Genomic DNA, 15,896 nt, shown 5'->3' on the forward strand with positions numbered 1-15,896 from the left:
GCACAAGGACATCCAGCCTCAAGCTGCTGCCCCCAGTGAGCTTTCCCACTATCGTGTGTCAAATACATGCAAGACAAAGGTGACTTATTTTTTATTTTTATTTTTTTTGTCTTTTTTACTGACCGTAACGGGATCGCAACCCTCGGTGTCGCACCTGTACTGGGGACCGGCAACAGGATCGCAACCCTCAGTGTTGCGCCTGCACCGCACTCAGCCAGTGAGCGGGAACCGGTCTCCACATGGGATCCGAACCCTCGGCGGGAGTGAGGGGAGTCACCGGGCCGGCCCCAAAGGCGACTTTTTAGATCTCTAGAAGGTAGATTATCAGGGAGGTTCTAGAATTTCTTTCCCTATTATTTAGCACAACATGAACATTTTGCCAGCTTGACATTTTACAGTCAAATCTCAAGAAAGCTGGAGGAACTATTGTACTCTAAATTCCTTCCCATAGGTATAGAAGAACTGCTAGACTTGCAAGGGGAACCAAACATAAGCAGATCTCTCTCTGAGCAGCCTCTTGAAAGCCTTCAGTTCATTCTTAGACTTCTTTCCACATGAGATCCACGTAGGCTTTCACTCACTTGAAACACCTGTAAGAACCTCAATTATCTATTTTGCAGACTCATCACAGATTAAAACTCACAAAACCGAAGTAGGCAACGGGACTACTTCAGGAGGGAGAAGAAAAATAGAAGAAAAACTTTTATTAAAAAAAAAAAAAAAAAGGTCAAGTCAAGGGCCTTTTAGCAAAGAGGCAAATAGGTCCTGAAAGACAACACTGAGTCACACAGAGAAGGTTAAATGCATGTTTACTGTTCTTTTCAGTAAAAGAGGGAGGCCAGTGTGAAAGATAGTTTAAGGAGGAGTTTTATCCTAAATGATACCTATGGAAGTTGTATTTTTTTTCAGGTATTGACACTCCCTTATGCTGTGTCAAGTATTCAGGAAAATCACTACTTATTGTAACAGCTGAAAACTAAATTTTAAAAAGTCAAAGTAATTACCTGGGATATTCTGTCCTTTCCTCCATATTACAATTATATAGATTTTTAGGTGAGATACCAACTCTAAAAATTGGAGTAAAATATACGGAGCACAAAATTTACCACTTTAACCATTTTTAAGTGTATAATAGTCCAGTAGCATTAAGTATATTCACGCTGTATTTAATATATATCTCCAGAACTTTTCTCATTTTCCCCAACTGAAACTCTGCAAATCTATCTTAATTCTACTCAACTAATCAAGATCTGGCCATGGGGGAATCTCAGGAAAAGAATAATTTCCCATAAGATATACATTGTTCTTACCCACACAGGTCATCTTGGCCATATCCAGGTGATACCCATCAAAGCAATCACAGGTGTAACCTTCCTGGACCCTCACACAGCGCCCATTTTCACATCCATTGAGGATACCACACTCCTCAGCCTGTAACTCCTCAAAGCTATTTAAAAAACCTGGGGGGAAAAAGGGCAGGAGCCAAGTTAAATTCTCAACCTTCTCCGCTGTGTTTTAAAACCATATTATTACTAAGGTTATGATTCATGACATATATTTATATATATATATATTTTTAAATATTTCTAAAAAATATTTATATATGTGTGTGTATATATATATATTTTAATATATGTGTGTGTGTGTGTGTGTGTGTGTGTGTGTGTGTATATATATATATATATATATATATATATATATATATATATATATATCTCAGACACCTTAAAGTTAGCATTAGAATTTAAGTTAATATATCTGTACACAACATCAAGCATAAAAATTTTATGTATGAGTCCCACATCTTGAATTCTGATGTTCTATATTAAAATTACATAACATGAGAAAGTATGGTTTTTGTTTTTCCCATTAATTATTAAAAGTATTCATCCAAAATTCAAAATTTCTTGAGTTCTCAGTAGGGCAAATATCAGAAAATCTTTCAGGACGGAACCAATGGAATTCACTCTCAAGAGTTCAGTAGAGTTTGCTAAGAAGACCCATAAGAGTTTGAGGCAGTGCTTTTTCAACTGGAGTTTGAAAGACCAGAGAAAAGCCAGACTGGCCTTGCCATGTGAAGCCTGTTTGTTTCCTCTGGCTTTGGAATAAGACTTACAAAAGGGCTCTCAAGGGATCAAAGGATAAAGGCAGTAAAGGGGACTCAAAACATCCTGATAAATGAGAAAAGTACATGATACTGTGTTTAGAAAACTAAGTCTTTTTTTTAAGGAAACAAAGAAACTCTTTGTTTGGCTCTTTGTATAGTTTAGATATCTTCAAACCAATTCAGAGCTAGTTTTTAGAGTTTTAGTAATATAAAAACAATTTAACCAGTCATCAAAAGTGCTTAGCTCTCTTTCTAGAGAGGCAAGTTGTAAATATAAATCCATGGTGACCCAAACACACTGGTATGTGGCTTCTTATCTCCTGTCCCCTCCCTAACCAAACCACAAATAGCTCAAAAAAAATAAAAATACAGCCAGAGTTCTGCATATCTGGCCTTTGAAGTAATTCTCCAGTGGAACTGCAGGGAGCAGCAAAATATCATTGCTTATACAGGGCCATAAGGTCCAACTCCATGATTTTATTATTTGAGTAACACATCTATGACAGGCCCTTTGGAGAATTTTAAATGAAAAAAAAGTATAGGCCACCAAGAATATGAGCAGCAGATGCCCAAAGCCAGTTTGAGAATTCTGACTTAAGAAAATAGAGTCTTAATTTAGGAAAATATTTTCAAATTCCATATATCATGTCAAAATCATTTAGGTTTTACTGCTAGTAAAATCATTTTTGTAATTATTACAGAAATTAAAGCATGAAATTAAAATTTAAAACTCCCACACACATATCAAGCAGACTCCCCTAAATACTTCTTTGGGACTCTACACTGGTCTGGTCCAAATCTGGCCTGGTACCTATTTTTATAAATAAACACAGCCATACCCATTTGCTGACCTACTGTCTATGGCTGCTTTCGTGATAGGATAGCAGAGTTGAGTAGCTACAACAGAGATCTGCAAAGCCTACAAATTTTATTATCTGGCTCTTTATAGAAAAGGTTTGCCAATCTCTGCTCTAATAAATTCCAGTTTTAGAAATACTGTTCTAACTAATGGTAACAGAGATCGTGAACCATAAAGGTGGTAAGAAACCTCACTCAGTCTCCCCTCCACATCCCTGTTTATTCAACACGATCATTTCTGCAGCAAGGCCAGAAAGCCCTTGCTGTTGGTCAGAAAACTGGCTGGGAAGAGGAGAGCTATTTCTCTGTAACTTGTAAGAAATTTAAAGGCCATTACATAGTCAAAGCGGGAGGTCCTGGAATTGCATCTCAACTTCCCATATTGCTAAATAGGAAATTGATGTGACACCAACATGTTTATTTCTTAACATTTGTAGTGAATTAAAAGAGAGCTTTAAAACAATGTCAGCACTAAAAAGAAGGTACGTAAGCCAGACACTTCAACATTAAAATTCTTGGAATCTGAACTACAGTGCAATAGACACTACCCACATAAGCCATGGGATTGTGTCAGAGTTGCATGTAGACTAAACCTGGTATTTCTGCATAAATGGGGCAAGCTGGGTTTTATTTCAACTTTAACATTTTTTCTATCCTTTTTATTTAAGTAAACATTTTTGGCCTATAACATATACAGTGAAGTGTATAAGCCTTAAGTGTGCAGTCTTATAGCTCTGAGTACATCAGGCCCATTTTAAGAGGTAGTGCATGGTTATGTGCTGTTGATGAAAAGAAATAGTGTGGTTAGTTTATGGTGTTGTGCAGTCTTATAGCTGTGAGTACATCAGGCCCATTTTAAGAGGTAGTGCATGGTTATGTGCTGTTGATGAAAAGAAATAGTGTGGTTAGTTTATGGTGTTAGAAGTCAGGTTCGTGGTTACCCTTAGGAGGGGAGAGGGCACCAGGAACCTTCTGGATGCTGGTGATGCCCTTGACCTGGGTGGGGGTTACAAAGGTGGATTAACAGACTTGTTTTCATGTACATTTTAAAACATTCTTAATTCTGCTAGATGATCAATACACTATATCCTTCAAAAAACAAAAGGAAGGGAGGGAGAGAGAAAGGGAGGGGAAGAGAGAAAAGAGAACGGGAAGGGAAGGAAAACAAAGCACGTTGATTCAGAATTGAAACAGCTCCTAAATCCAACTACAAAGCTGTGGTGCTCCTCAAGAACCAGGTCCCGGCTAGTGAGCTTTCTGCACAAGTGACAGGGCCCAAAGAAAGAAAAAGCTTCATTGTGTTCTGCAATTCAGCAGCGTCTCTAAAGTCCTAACTGCAAACTCCTTGGTCTGCGGGGCTTCCCTATCTTGAGAATTTGGTGCAGCTACAGCCATGAGGAGGGCCTTCTGTAAGATGTGGACGAGGCTTGTGGAATCAGTTTCCTTTTTCCCATTCGTGATGTAAGACAACCTGCTATCCACTAATATTTCATTCTGGACTGCCCCAGTTTTCAGACTTCAAACCTCTGTTCTGTATTTGAAAGCTCTGAGTTCCCCACACAAACACACATGAGCTGTGTGTTTTGTACGTTTCCTCACGTGGCATTTTCTTCCTAAGAGTGAACACGATTTGCACAGACATACTCTCACCTCCCTCTCGAAAGCTCTGCTCATGAATCCAGAGCACACATCATTTCTTACTGAATAAATCCCCTCATGAGTGTTTTCTAATAATTCATTTCTGATCAAGAAAGCAATTTTCTTTTTAACCTCCCACTCTAAGACACGTGTGAAGATCAACTTGGTGTAGTTAATATTTGTCACTTCCTTGTATGAAAAAAAAGCTACAATACAACCAGTCTCTCAAGGAAATCCCAGCCCTCAAACTAGACAACTTGAAGTAAAAAGAAACGACTTTGTTATAAAAGATCATTTTCTTTAAGGAAAGTAAACATGACAGTCCCCCCCACCCCCAGCAAGACACGGAACCCAGTGGTTCTCAGACTTGCATGTGCTGGATTACCCGGGGCTTGTAAAATGCAGACAGCTGGGGCCAACCCCTGACTTTCCAGTTAGCAGGTCTGGGGTGGAGCCTGAAAATCTGCATTCCTAACAAGTTCCCAGGGATCACTTTTTGAGAACCAGTCACTGTCTTTTTTGTTTTTGAGGCTTTAATTCATTTTTATAAAATCTGAGCTGGCTGAGCTTCAGGGTACAGCAACAGCTCAGGGAAGGCCACTGAGTCATCTTGAACCACAGTTTGTTTCAAAGTAACAGAACACTTTTGCTTACGATCCTGAATGAAGTAGGGATCGGCTTCTGGGGCGTACTGTTCACTAAAGTCGACCAAGGCATCCCGTCCGTATGGCCGCCGGCGTCCGGTCACGGGGATGTTACACAGCTGGGCATAGTCATCTAAGAGGGAAAGGACAGGCAGAGTGAGCCCCATCAGTGCTGGCTCACACCTCGCCGCACCCCCTGCCACTCACAGCAACAGGGACTCACTGTCCCACGCGTGCCTCTGTCTCCCACACACGCCCAGATGGGAACGTGTCTGACTGTTTATGGGACTCTCTGCGCCCACAGGCAATGGATGCTGTAGAGCATAATTAAGGTTCTAAATTGAAGACCATGAACAGTAAAAAAAATGAGACAATGAGCCACCTGAAAGGGGTTTAGGCCCTTCAGAAGAACGGCTTTCCCTGTCAGGTGCTCTTATCAAAAACGTTAGGAATGAAGTAGTCGTTCTTACAGACACTTTTTCACTCAATAGAGACAGGAAAAATGTATGTCTGGTGTCCAAAAAGGAGACAAGACCAAGTGAAGATGCTGCTTGTTACCCTGCCTGGATTTAGTAGCCATTATTATAACTCCATCCTAAGACTACGATAACTCTATAGTCCTTATGAACAGCACTACAGCAGCGGTGACGATGACAATCATAATAATTACAATAACACACACAGCAGTGGCAGCAGTAATAACAGCTAATGGTCGTATAACGCTTGCTCGGTGCCAGGCATTGTTCTAAGCACTTAATACAACTCTATAGTCCTTATGAACAGCACTACAGCAGCGGTGACGATGACAATCATAATAATTACGATAACACACACAGCAGTGGCAGCAGTAATAACAGCTAATGGTCGTATAACGCTTGCTCGGTGCCAGGCATTGTTCTAAGCACTTAATACAAGGGTACTTCAGAAAGTTCGTGGAAAAACAGAATTGAAAGAAAAAATATTTCCATGAACTTTTTGAAGTACCCTCATACACATTAATTCACTTAAATACTCACACCACCCTACGGAGAGGTTCTATTATCCTCTCCATGTTACCAATGAGGAAACAAAAGCACAGAGAGGTTAAATGACAACTGGTATGTGGCAGCGCCAGATGGGAGGTCAATGAAGCTCCAGAGGGCATGCTTGTCACAGCCGGTCTCCCCTGCAATTATCCCAGCTCCTCTGGAACTCCTGTCCTTTCCTTCTCTGCACCCCAGCTAGATTCACCTGCACTTACCACTTCCTCAGGCCATCTTCCCATTCCAAGCTGGGTCAGCCCCATGGCCACCTGACTTCTAACCCGCCCTTTAGTCCTCCTCATAGGCTCCGTCCAGAGCCTGGGATCCTGGTTCCCATGTGTCCTGGGGTTACTGAGCTTTGAATGCAGTTCATGGTCCCAGGCTCCTGCTTACATTTAAGAACAGAGTTACATAGAAGGTCTAGAGAGAAAAGCTGTAGAAATGATAGGTTCATGTTCTGAATGTGTATTACAAGAAATACACTGTCCAAGGATACATCTAGTAGTTGGTGAAAATTTGGGGCTCCCCAGACGTCAACTCTCCCTGTGAGAGGGAGACAGGGCGGCAGGGCCCAGGTAAGGACGAACTCTCTTGGGGCAGTCACACGAGGAAACAGCCACGCTTGGCTGGAGTTTTCCTCTATTTTGTTTCCTCTCATAACATACACAACTAAAGAAAAGCACTCAGGCAACTCTGCAGGCTCTTTCATTCCCCCCCACTTAAATCACTCGAATGAGGGGTCAAAGGTGCGTGAGTGTGTGCAATTGTACACGTGTGCACCCACACACACACACACACCCTATGAAAAGTGCACAAAGGAAGGGTAAGGCCAGAAAAGATCTGGAACCACTGGATAGGGTAGGATTCTGGGTGCCCCTTCCTAAAATTCTCCTTATGTGGAAACATTCCAGGAACAACATCCAGACCCCAGACGTCTCCAGCACGTTTGCATGAAACCACTGTGTGAGAAATATTAATTTCATTAAGGAAATAGCTGAACCTGGAAAAAGATCCTTGACTCAAAAAAAAAAAAAATACAACTTCAAACAGAGAGCACAAATGGTTGTCAGCTCTGCTTAAAGTCTGAAAAAGAAGAATTACAGATTTCCCCGCGAGAGTGAGATCGCTGAAATGTTTACAAGTTTCAAGAGCTGAGGTCATCTTTTCTCATGACTTTTTATATACATTTGTTGTACATCTGAAAGGGAGACCTGTTCCATACTTTATATCCAAGCCACAGTTGTGATCGAGAGTGGATATAAAAGATGAATTAATTCATGTATTTATTTTGTAAAACAAAATCCGCAGACGGCTGAGCACACTCCACTTAGACATCTGTCAGCTGTCAGGGAAACCGCGCTGAGACCTGAGGTTCCAGGGATGTCAAATGACACAGTCAGGGAGGTCTGGCCCTCGATCCTATGCTCTTCCCGAGACCGTGCCTCCTCCACCAAAGAAATGACATGGTCTCAATGCTCCAAGCATGCCTCCCTTCCCCCCCAAATCCAGCAATGCCAAAGGAAGGGGCCCAACGTGAGTGTGAGGAGGGGGAAGCTTCCTAGGAAAGGTGGCACTTGAACTGAAACTAACCAGATGAGTAGGAATTAGGTTACAGGGAGAGATATTTGGACTTAATTTTACTTCTTTTAATTAATTGATTTATTTTAAAGACAGTGAGGCAGAAATTATTTAAGAGGCACAGGGACCACTGCAATGGGGTCTTGCAGTGGGGGAGAGAGACTGGGCTGGGACCCCTGGATTAATTTTAAAAAGAACTTACCCAAAGGCACCAGGAAACGAGGTTGTGTTTGGGGACTACCAAGGGGTTCCTAAAGGCGGCTTCACTCAACCCAGGCTGGTGACGGGCAATGGAGAGGAACGGGGGTGGGGGTGGTGTCTTTGAGACTTGCCGCATCTTCTCTCCCGGCCCTGCCTCCCCCGCCATGCGCTTTTCCTCTTAAGATTCTAGAGCTGACTGTCCTTCGCGGCTTCATGTTCTCTAATACGTTAACACTCCAAGCTTCAAAACAGTTTTGGTCAGTTATCAAAGCATCATTTCTGCATTACATGTCCTCTCTACTGAATGTGAAGATGTGCCACAGTCCCACCATCACTAGGACGTGTGCTTTGAGTTATTTTTCTGGGAGCGTGGATGCGTCCATCCTGATCCATCCATGCCGCCTCTCCCATCGCGCCATCTGCTGTGTTTCTTAGCCAGGGTCAAGGGGGAAGCGAGCCTGAGGTTATGGGAAGGACATGAGCTTTGGAGGCAGAAGCTGGGGCTCACGTCCTGATGGCACCACTTACTTTCCAGCTCAGCAAGTTTGGGCAAGCCTCAGTTTCCACATATGCCACATGGGGATAATTCTGGCTTGTCTAACTTGGTGTTATTGACATACAAAAAATGAGATAATGTTGTGGAACTCCTCATAAATTTTGAAGCACCAAGAAAATGGAGGTTATAATTTGATGGAGTTTGGATGTGTTGTCCCCTCCAAAACTCATGTGGAAATTTGATCCCCCAATGTGGCAGTGCTGGAAACTGAGTCATGGGGGCAGATCCCTCATGAATGGATTAATGCTCTCCCTGGGGGAAGGGAGATTAATGAGTGAGTTCTCGCTCTAATAGTTCCCGTGAGAACTTGTTGCTTAAAAAGACCCTGTCACCTTCGTTCTCTCTCTTGCTTCCTGTTGCCATGTGATCTGCTTGTACCCTCTGGCTGCCACTTTCCACCATGAGTAGAAGCAGCCTGAGGCCCGTGCCAGATGCAGCTGTCCCAGAATCGTAAGCCAAATAAAACTCTTTCCTTTATAAATTACCCAGTCTCACGTATTTCTGTTGTAGCAACACAAAACGGACTAAAACACAATTCTTTCTTGTAGAATCACCAAGTCCCTACTAAACAACTGGAAATAAATGAGGATTTCCAAGGATACTATTAGAATGAGTGACTGATTTCCATCTTAATGTTAATACTGAAGACAGTTATTAATGGGCAAAGATCCATGCAATAAATTAAGAGCAATAAGAGATTAGTCTCCAGTTTTTATATTTGTTTCAAGATTATTTGGAGTTTTTAAATAGATGGAAGAGAAAAAAGTCTTTGAGGTCTTCATCATCTCAAACAACAAGGTACAAAACTGTTGACCGCTTTGGCATATTTAATTACATGTTAGACAGTAATAAAATAGGAACAATAGCACATTTTAACATCAGGTCAACAGAACTCAAAGTATAGGGGAAAAATGGATATCTAAAAATACTTAGAATATGCCTGAACCGATCAGAAATGTCTTGAATAGAGAAGAGGTTTACAGAAGACAGTAGGTTTATGGAAGTGGATTTCACCATCTTTCAGGGGAGCGAAGAGAATATCATAAAATATTCTAATGAGTCTTGGGCAAGGCATCCTCTTCAAGATATTAATATGGCCAAGTTTCTAGAATATGCTGGGCCTCCGAGCACACCAAGCCACAAGCAGAACCTGTTCTAGCTGGGAGGTGTCTGCTCTTGGTTATCTGTAGGGCTGGGTCACCACTGGAAACCAGTTTGGGGATGGCAGTGAATTGTGGTTGGTTGAGGGTATGCAGCCCAAGAATAGCAGATCCCTGAACTACCCCCACAACTTCCCACGAGAATCCATGAAAATCTCTTGGCTACCACTTCAACCGCTTAACACGTGGAGATGAACACGTATTTTCTGTACTTCGAGTATTTTTCTTTCTCCAAAACACCCTTTACTCATGCACATCAACAACAATTAGTCACCTAGTTGTCTGAGGCTTGGTGTAGAGGAACAGTTCTGCTTAGTAGGGCTTGTCCTGGGAGGCATGCCTTGTGAAGCATTACCATTTCTGAGATCCCATATAATGTGTCCATCTGGGATCCAGCCAAACATGAATGTGAAATGAATAGGAAATAGAAATATTCACACCTCAAAGTCCCCAACCCACTGCATTCTCCATATTCCCAAGCTCAAATGCATAGCTCTTGATCAAAACAGATGGAATGGTGTGGGACACCATCACCAAGTGGTCTAAACAAGACCTAGGTCATTGATCACACTAACTTCCCTGGCATGGCAGAGTCATATGACAGGTGGTGCTGCCTTTTCATTTTTAAACTGTAAAAAAAAGTTTAAAAATTACCCCCTGGAACCAGTGCATCTGAGCCCCTGCTGTCAGCAGCAATGGGAAGGACATTACTGCATCCTGGCAGGAAATCTCCATTTTGATGACAGACATATGTGCAGGGCTGGTCTGGACAGTCACATGTCACCAAGCCACTGTGGCATATGAGGAAACTGGGAGGTGAAGTTTTAGTTCTGACTGAGGCACATGAAATTCAGCTGATTTTAGAAATGATGAAAAAATTGCACTTTGTTCTCCACACATCAGGGCTAAAAATTCAGTGCCCTAAAGTCTGAACTGCATAATATTTTTTTTTTTTTTTTTTGTCTTTTTCCGTGTCCGGCAACGGATCGCAAACCTCAGTGTTGCCCCCGTACCGGACCGGGACCAGCAACGGGATTGCAACCCTTGGTGTTGCTCCCGCGCCTCGCTCAGCCAGTGAGCGGGAACCGGTCTGTATGTGGGATCCGAACCCTCGGGCGGGAGCGCCGCCGCGCTTCCCAAGCGGCGCACTATCCAGTGCGCCACCGGGCCGGCCCTGAACTGCATAATATTTAAATATGAGAAACACGGACGAATTCTCAATGCATTAAGAAAAATGGGTCATATTTTAGTCAAATTTGTAGACCAGGTGCTTTTCTTACAGGTTTAAATGTGGATTATTAATTGATGATGGTGTTTGGAAAATACACGCACAAGTAGGAAATGGAGGAGAGATGGGGAGGACAGAGTGGTGTTTACCCCAGTGCCTGCTGAGCTAGCATTATCATAGGCACTTTTCTATAACTGGAATTAGCAAAAGCTATAAATTTAGGAAAATGATGATCATTTATGGAGCATTTCATCCTGTACTGGTCAAGGAAGATGAAGGAGAGTCCTCGATTGGTATTGCCACAACATGCTGGAACTGGACGTTTATTTGGGTGTCTGTCCACTCTGCTCTTTCTCTGAGAGTGAACTTTTACCCACAGTCCCTGCTTCCCTGAAATTAAAACGTGCAGAGCTGTGACAGAGAATTGGGTACACTAAAAAGAGAAAGGACCCAGAGTCAGAAGACTTGGTAGAGTTCTAGGCCTTGTTTCTCCACGTCCTAGGGCCTTGGTCTGGACATGTCTCTTTGAGCTTTGGTTTCTCCATGTGTTGAACAGGATTATGTATTCTTTACTTCAGTTGTATTTAAAAAAATCCATCCACTGTTTCATTCCGTGACTGGTTGATTCACTCCTTTGTACTAGAAGAGGCTGAGAATATTACGAACAGGATGGGTTTTGGGAGCGAGGATGGATATCACGATATATACTGGAGCACGGCCACAGCTTCTCAGGACCACAGAAGTAATGACCAAAGTCAGCCTGGCAGAGCTGGGGGGAGCAGGGAGCTCCACTTGGAGGTGAGCGTCCACAGCAAGGAGGTCAACCAAGTGAAGAGGAGGAACAAAGGTAACTCACAGAGAGTCACAGGTATAAATAACAGATAAGAAAGCACTAGAAGAATTACAGTACCACGTAGTGTTGGCTACTGTAGATCCTTGGTACAAAGCAACTGGAAACAGGAAAGTTAGCTGACATACACTATTCGACTTCTATGTGCCAGGCACTAAGTGCTTTTGCATACACTGTTTCATTTAAATCTCAGAACAACCCTATGAAATAATTGTAATTAGTTCCTTTTGTTTCCAATAAGAAAACTAAGGTTTATAGCATAACTTGCCCAAGGTCTGTTGAGGGATTTGAACCTAAAATAGTCTATCTGCCAAACTACGTTCTTTCTATTCCACAGCTGCCCTTCTGAAATCCTGAGAAAAAATTATTAAATACACTCCCTAGACCTTAAGCATCAGGTAAGTACTTAGTTCAGCAATAAGCATTTGTGACTCCAATTCCAGAGAGAGTAATAACCCTGAAGGCTGATGAGCTCAGCTCCACCAGGGTCAGCTCTATCATTAGCAGGATTTATGTTTATTGAATTTGCTCGATTTATTAGGTGAAAGAGATCAAATTGCTTAATGTTCAATTAAACTGTACTTGTCGAGGACAGGGAAGTAATGAAGTCCAAAGTCTTGGCAGGGTTTATATTCTGTGGGACTCCTGTGAATGTTAATACTTTAAGGAAACTCATGAGCCATAGACCAATCACGTTCTCCCCACCCCCAAGCGTCACATAACATTACCCTTCTAAGGCAGTCCCAGTGTTTTTCATCAGATTGCTATTTATTTAGCCAGACTAACTGAAGAAAGAGATTTGCTGGGTGCACATGCCAAAAAATGAAGGCTCCCTTTCCATTCTAAAACAGGAATTCAAAAATTTATACTCTTGTAATAGTATTAAATTATGCCACACACGAAAACCTTAAAATAATGATTGATAACTTAGAATTTCTTATTAAGGACTGCATGAAAGATTTTCCCCATTTTTAAGTATCCAGGACATTAGAAATACATCATTAAGTCTTACATTCAGGCAATCTCAGAAGAAATTAGGAATAAAGTAACCTCTAATATTTGATAAGAGACAAGACTGAACAATACAATAAATAGAAAGGCAAACAGGAGGAAAGTTCAACATGTGAATTTTCCAAACTGATCTACCTCATATTTTTTCGACTGCAAGGACAGACGAACCATTTCATTTCCCCTTTCATGATCTTTGAATACCACTCTGAAGTGACAATCTGAGAAGTCAAGTAGGGAAAAATAAATATTATGTATAAGGAGTACACTTTGTTATCTTTTTTCATTTTTTTCATTAACCAACTAAGAATTATTTAAAAACAGGAGCTAAGCATGTGCTTGAGAATAAAGGGGAGGGTGCATCACATAGTGAAGGTACCAAATGTCACTTCAGAATGTTAATTTAATGTTATATGAATTTCACCTCAACTAAAAATAAAGTCAGCAGAAATTAAAAATACAGGGGAAAATAGTTTTTTTGTGTTTTTTTTTAAAATCTATATAAGTCTGGAATTCATCTCACCTTCCTATTTTTAACTGGTAAAATGAGGAAACAAGACTAGATGATCTCTCAGGCTCTTCTAGCTTATATATTCTATGATTCTAAACAGCAAACATTCTTACTATTAGACTGCAAAACTCTTGGGAAGACAATTTATTGAAACTTGTAGCTGTAATATGAGGTAGTCACCACTAGATGGCACTGTTACCCGCAGGTGGTGCCCACCTGAATGTTTTCAGAATGACTGAGAAACATGGAATGTAACAAACCGTAAACGTGAACAGTCTAACCTTCCCATGTATTTTTTTGCTGAGAAAACTGAGGATCAGAGAAATTTAATGATATTCCAACGGTCAAGTCAGGATAAATTCTCAAAGTTTTCTTTTACTAAAAATAATTATTAAAATAAAGAAAATTGTGTTTTAAAATGTTTTAACCTCGATTATTTTGTTAAAGGTTTTACAGAAGAGAAAGCAGTTCTAATATTTGTTGAAAACTCTACAGATCAATATTCAGAAGTACAGATCGCAAGGTTCTAAAATAACAAAGATATACTTCTGTTTCCATTATCATCATTTGAAGAGCAAGTTCTAGGATAATTAATGCAATATTAAAATAACACTAAACCCTGTCAATATGATTATGAAAATGTATTCCATTCAAATATAAGAAATAAACTATCACTACAAAGCAAAAAAACGAACTATTTTGAGATCCCTGGTTCTGTTTTATGATTTCTTCATATGTTGCTATTCACCTTAATCTGAGAAATCTCTCTTCTTACCTTCCCCTTGGATCTGCTCAAAATCAGGTATGTCCTAGTAGCTCTTACTTCTGACATTGATTTCTCCAGCTATCCTTGCTCAGGGCTCATCGATTACCATGAGAAGGAATTTTCTAGGGTTCAGCAGTACACACCCAGCACAACCGCACAACCGTGCACAACAGCTCTGCCTGCCACCAAGACCTGAAGCTCAGAAGGAAGGATGAAGAAGGCTTCATTGTGTCAGGAAGCCTCCCAATGAGCTAATCTTTTGTAATTTGCTCCTTTCGTAAGGTATTGGCTACTCATGCTGAGCAAAACAGTGACCTTCCTAGCTTCTGCTCCCTGCAGATAAGTGTAAACACAAGAACCTGATTGCCGTCTAAGCACTTTCTAGATGTTTTTCTCCCAGTCATAAGGGATATGATCAGTCCGCTGCATGAAGGGAGGGTGGATAAACTTCCCCTCACCCCTCCTCTGCCAGGCCTGCCTGCTGTGGCCATGAAGTCAGCATTACAAAGGCATGGGCAGCCAGCAGCTTTGTTCTAGCCACAGCTCCTCTTGGAGAGCTAGCTTCCCTATAGCTATCTCCCTTATGCATAAGCTCCCCTCTCTTTAAATAAAGCATTGTTCAGTTTACTGCTGGGTGCACAGTTCATTTCTATGACTTTGAGACCCAAGAACCTGGTCCAGTAACACTTTGAGAGTCACTGTAATGGAAGATACTGATTATAAAAATAGTATACATGAGAAACACTTGGGCCCCCTCTTAACATGGAAACAATAAGAATGTGCTCTTTATCTCATGTATGGCTGTGTAGCTCATACTGTTAGTATGCAGATCCCACAACCAGGTTCTAATTCTGTAATTTGATAACTAACTGAATCAGAGCCCTGAATTCTCTACCCAGTAACCTCAGCTGGCCTAAGATGTAATTCTGCTACAGAAATAACAAAGTTACACTTAAAATAGTAACACTTTTCTGTTAAAAGGTTTAAAGGTTCTTTTTGTTGTTGTTATTGTTCATATCTAAAACATTAAGAGAATCTTATAATAGAGAATTTGACAGATAGGGCCTTGTGACTTTAATTTGAAATAGAATTGATTTTACATTTATAATTTTAATTAGAATGAGAATTAAGAGAATTTGATTAGGTTGGTAAACAGTATTAAGCTTATTAGGGAATTCAATTTTTCCATTTTAAATTTGATTTATTAGATTTATATAAACTGTTTATTTAAGAAGAAAATACTTATTAGAATTGTGGGCTGTCTTTTCTGTTATATAAAGTGCCTGAGAGAAAATCAAATGCATAAAATTTATAAATAGAGACCAAAATGTTTAAAAAATTTAACAGAATTTCTATACAGAAACAAGTTTAATCCAGTCCTTGAGACACATAAACAATCAAAAACTAAAAATTGATCTTATTTTATGGAAATTTACTGGACTTATATATTGAATAACGAAATATTAAAGTTGAACTTAGGGCCGGCCCAGTGGCGCACTAGAGAGTGCGCCGCTTGGGAGTGCGGCAGCGCTCCCGCCGAGGGTTCGGATCCCATGTGGAGACCAGTTCCCACTCACTGGCTGAGCACGGTGCGGGTGCAACACTGAGGGTTGCGATCCCGTTACCGGTCAGTAAAAAAAGACAAAAAGGGAAAAAAAAAAATAAATAAAGTTGAACTTAAATTCTTAGAAAAATCTAGTTTTTAACATTTACAAATTGAAGACATTGAATGTTTATTTATTTATTTATTTATTTATTTTTTGTCTTTT

At 40.8% G+C, this 15,896-nt stretch overlaps 1 protein-coding gene across 1 annotated transcript in view; it reads right to left on the minus strand.

Annotated features, from left to right (window-relative positions):
• Positions 1 to 15,896, minus strand: part of LTBP1 (latent transforming growth factor beta binding protein 1) — a gene marked incomplete at its 5' end in the record, with an annotated part of 173,896 nt that overhangs the window by 1,526 nt on the left and 156,474 nt on the right. Inside the window, 2 exons of the mRNA XM_008581059.1 lie at positions 1,311 to 1,460; positions 5,258 to 5,380. Coding sequence (XP_008579281.1) covers positions 1,311 to 1,460; positions 5,258 to 5,380 — 273 coding nt within the window. The remainder of the gene's footprint in view (positions 1 to 1,310; positions 1,461 to 5,257; positions 5,381 to 15,896) is intronic.

The sequence above is a fragment of the Galeopterus variegatus genome, unplaced genomic scaffold (genome assembly GCF_000696425.1).
Source record: "Galeopterus variegatus unplaced genomic scaffold, G_variegatus-3.0.2 Scaffold2244, whole genome shotgun sequence".
NCBI lineage: Eukaryota > Metazoa > Chordata > Mammalia > Dermoptera > Cynocephalidae > Galeopterus > Galeopterus variegatus.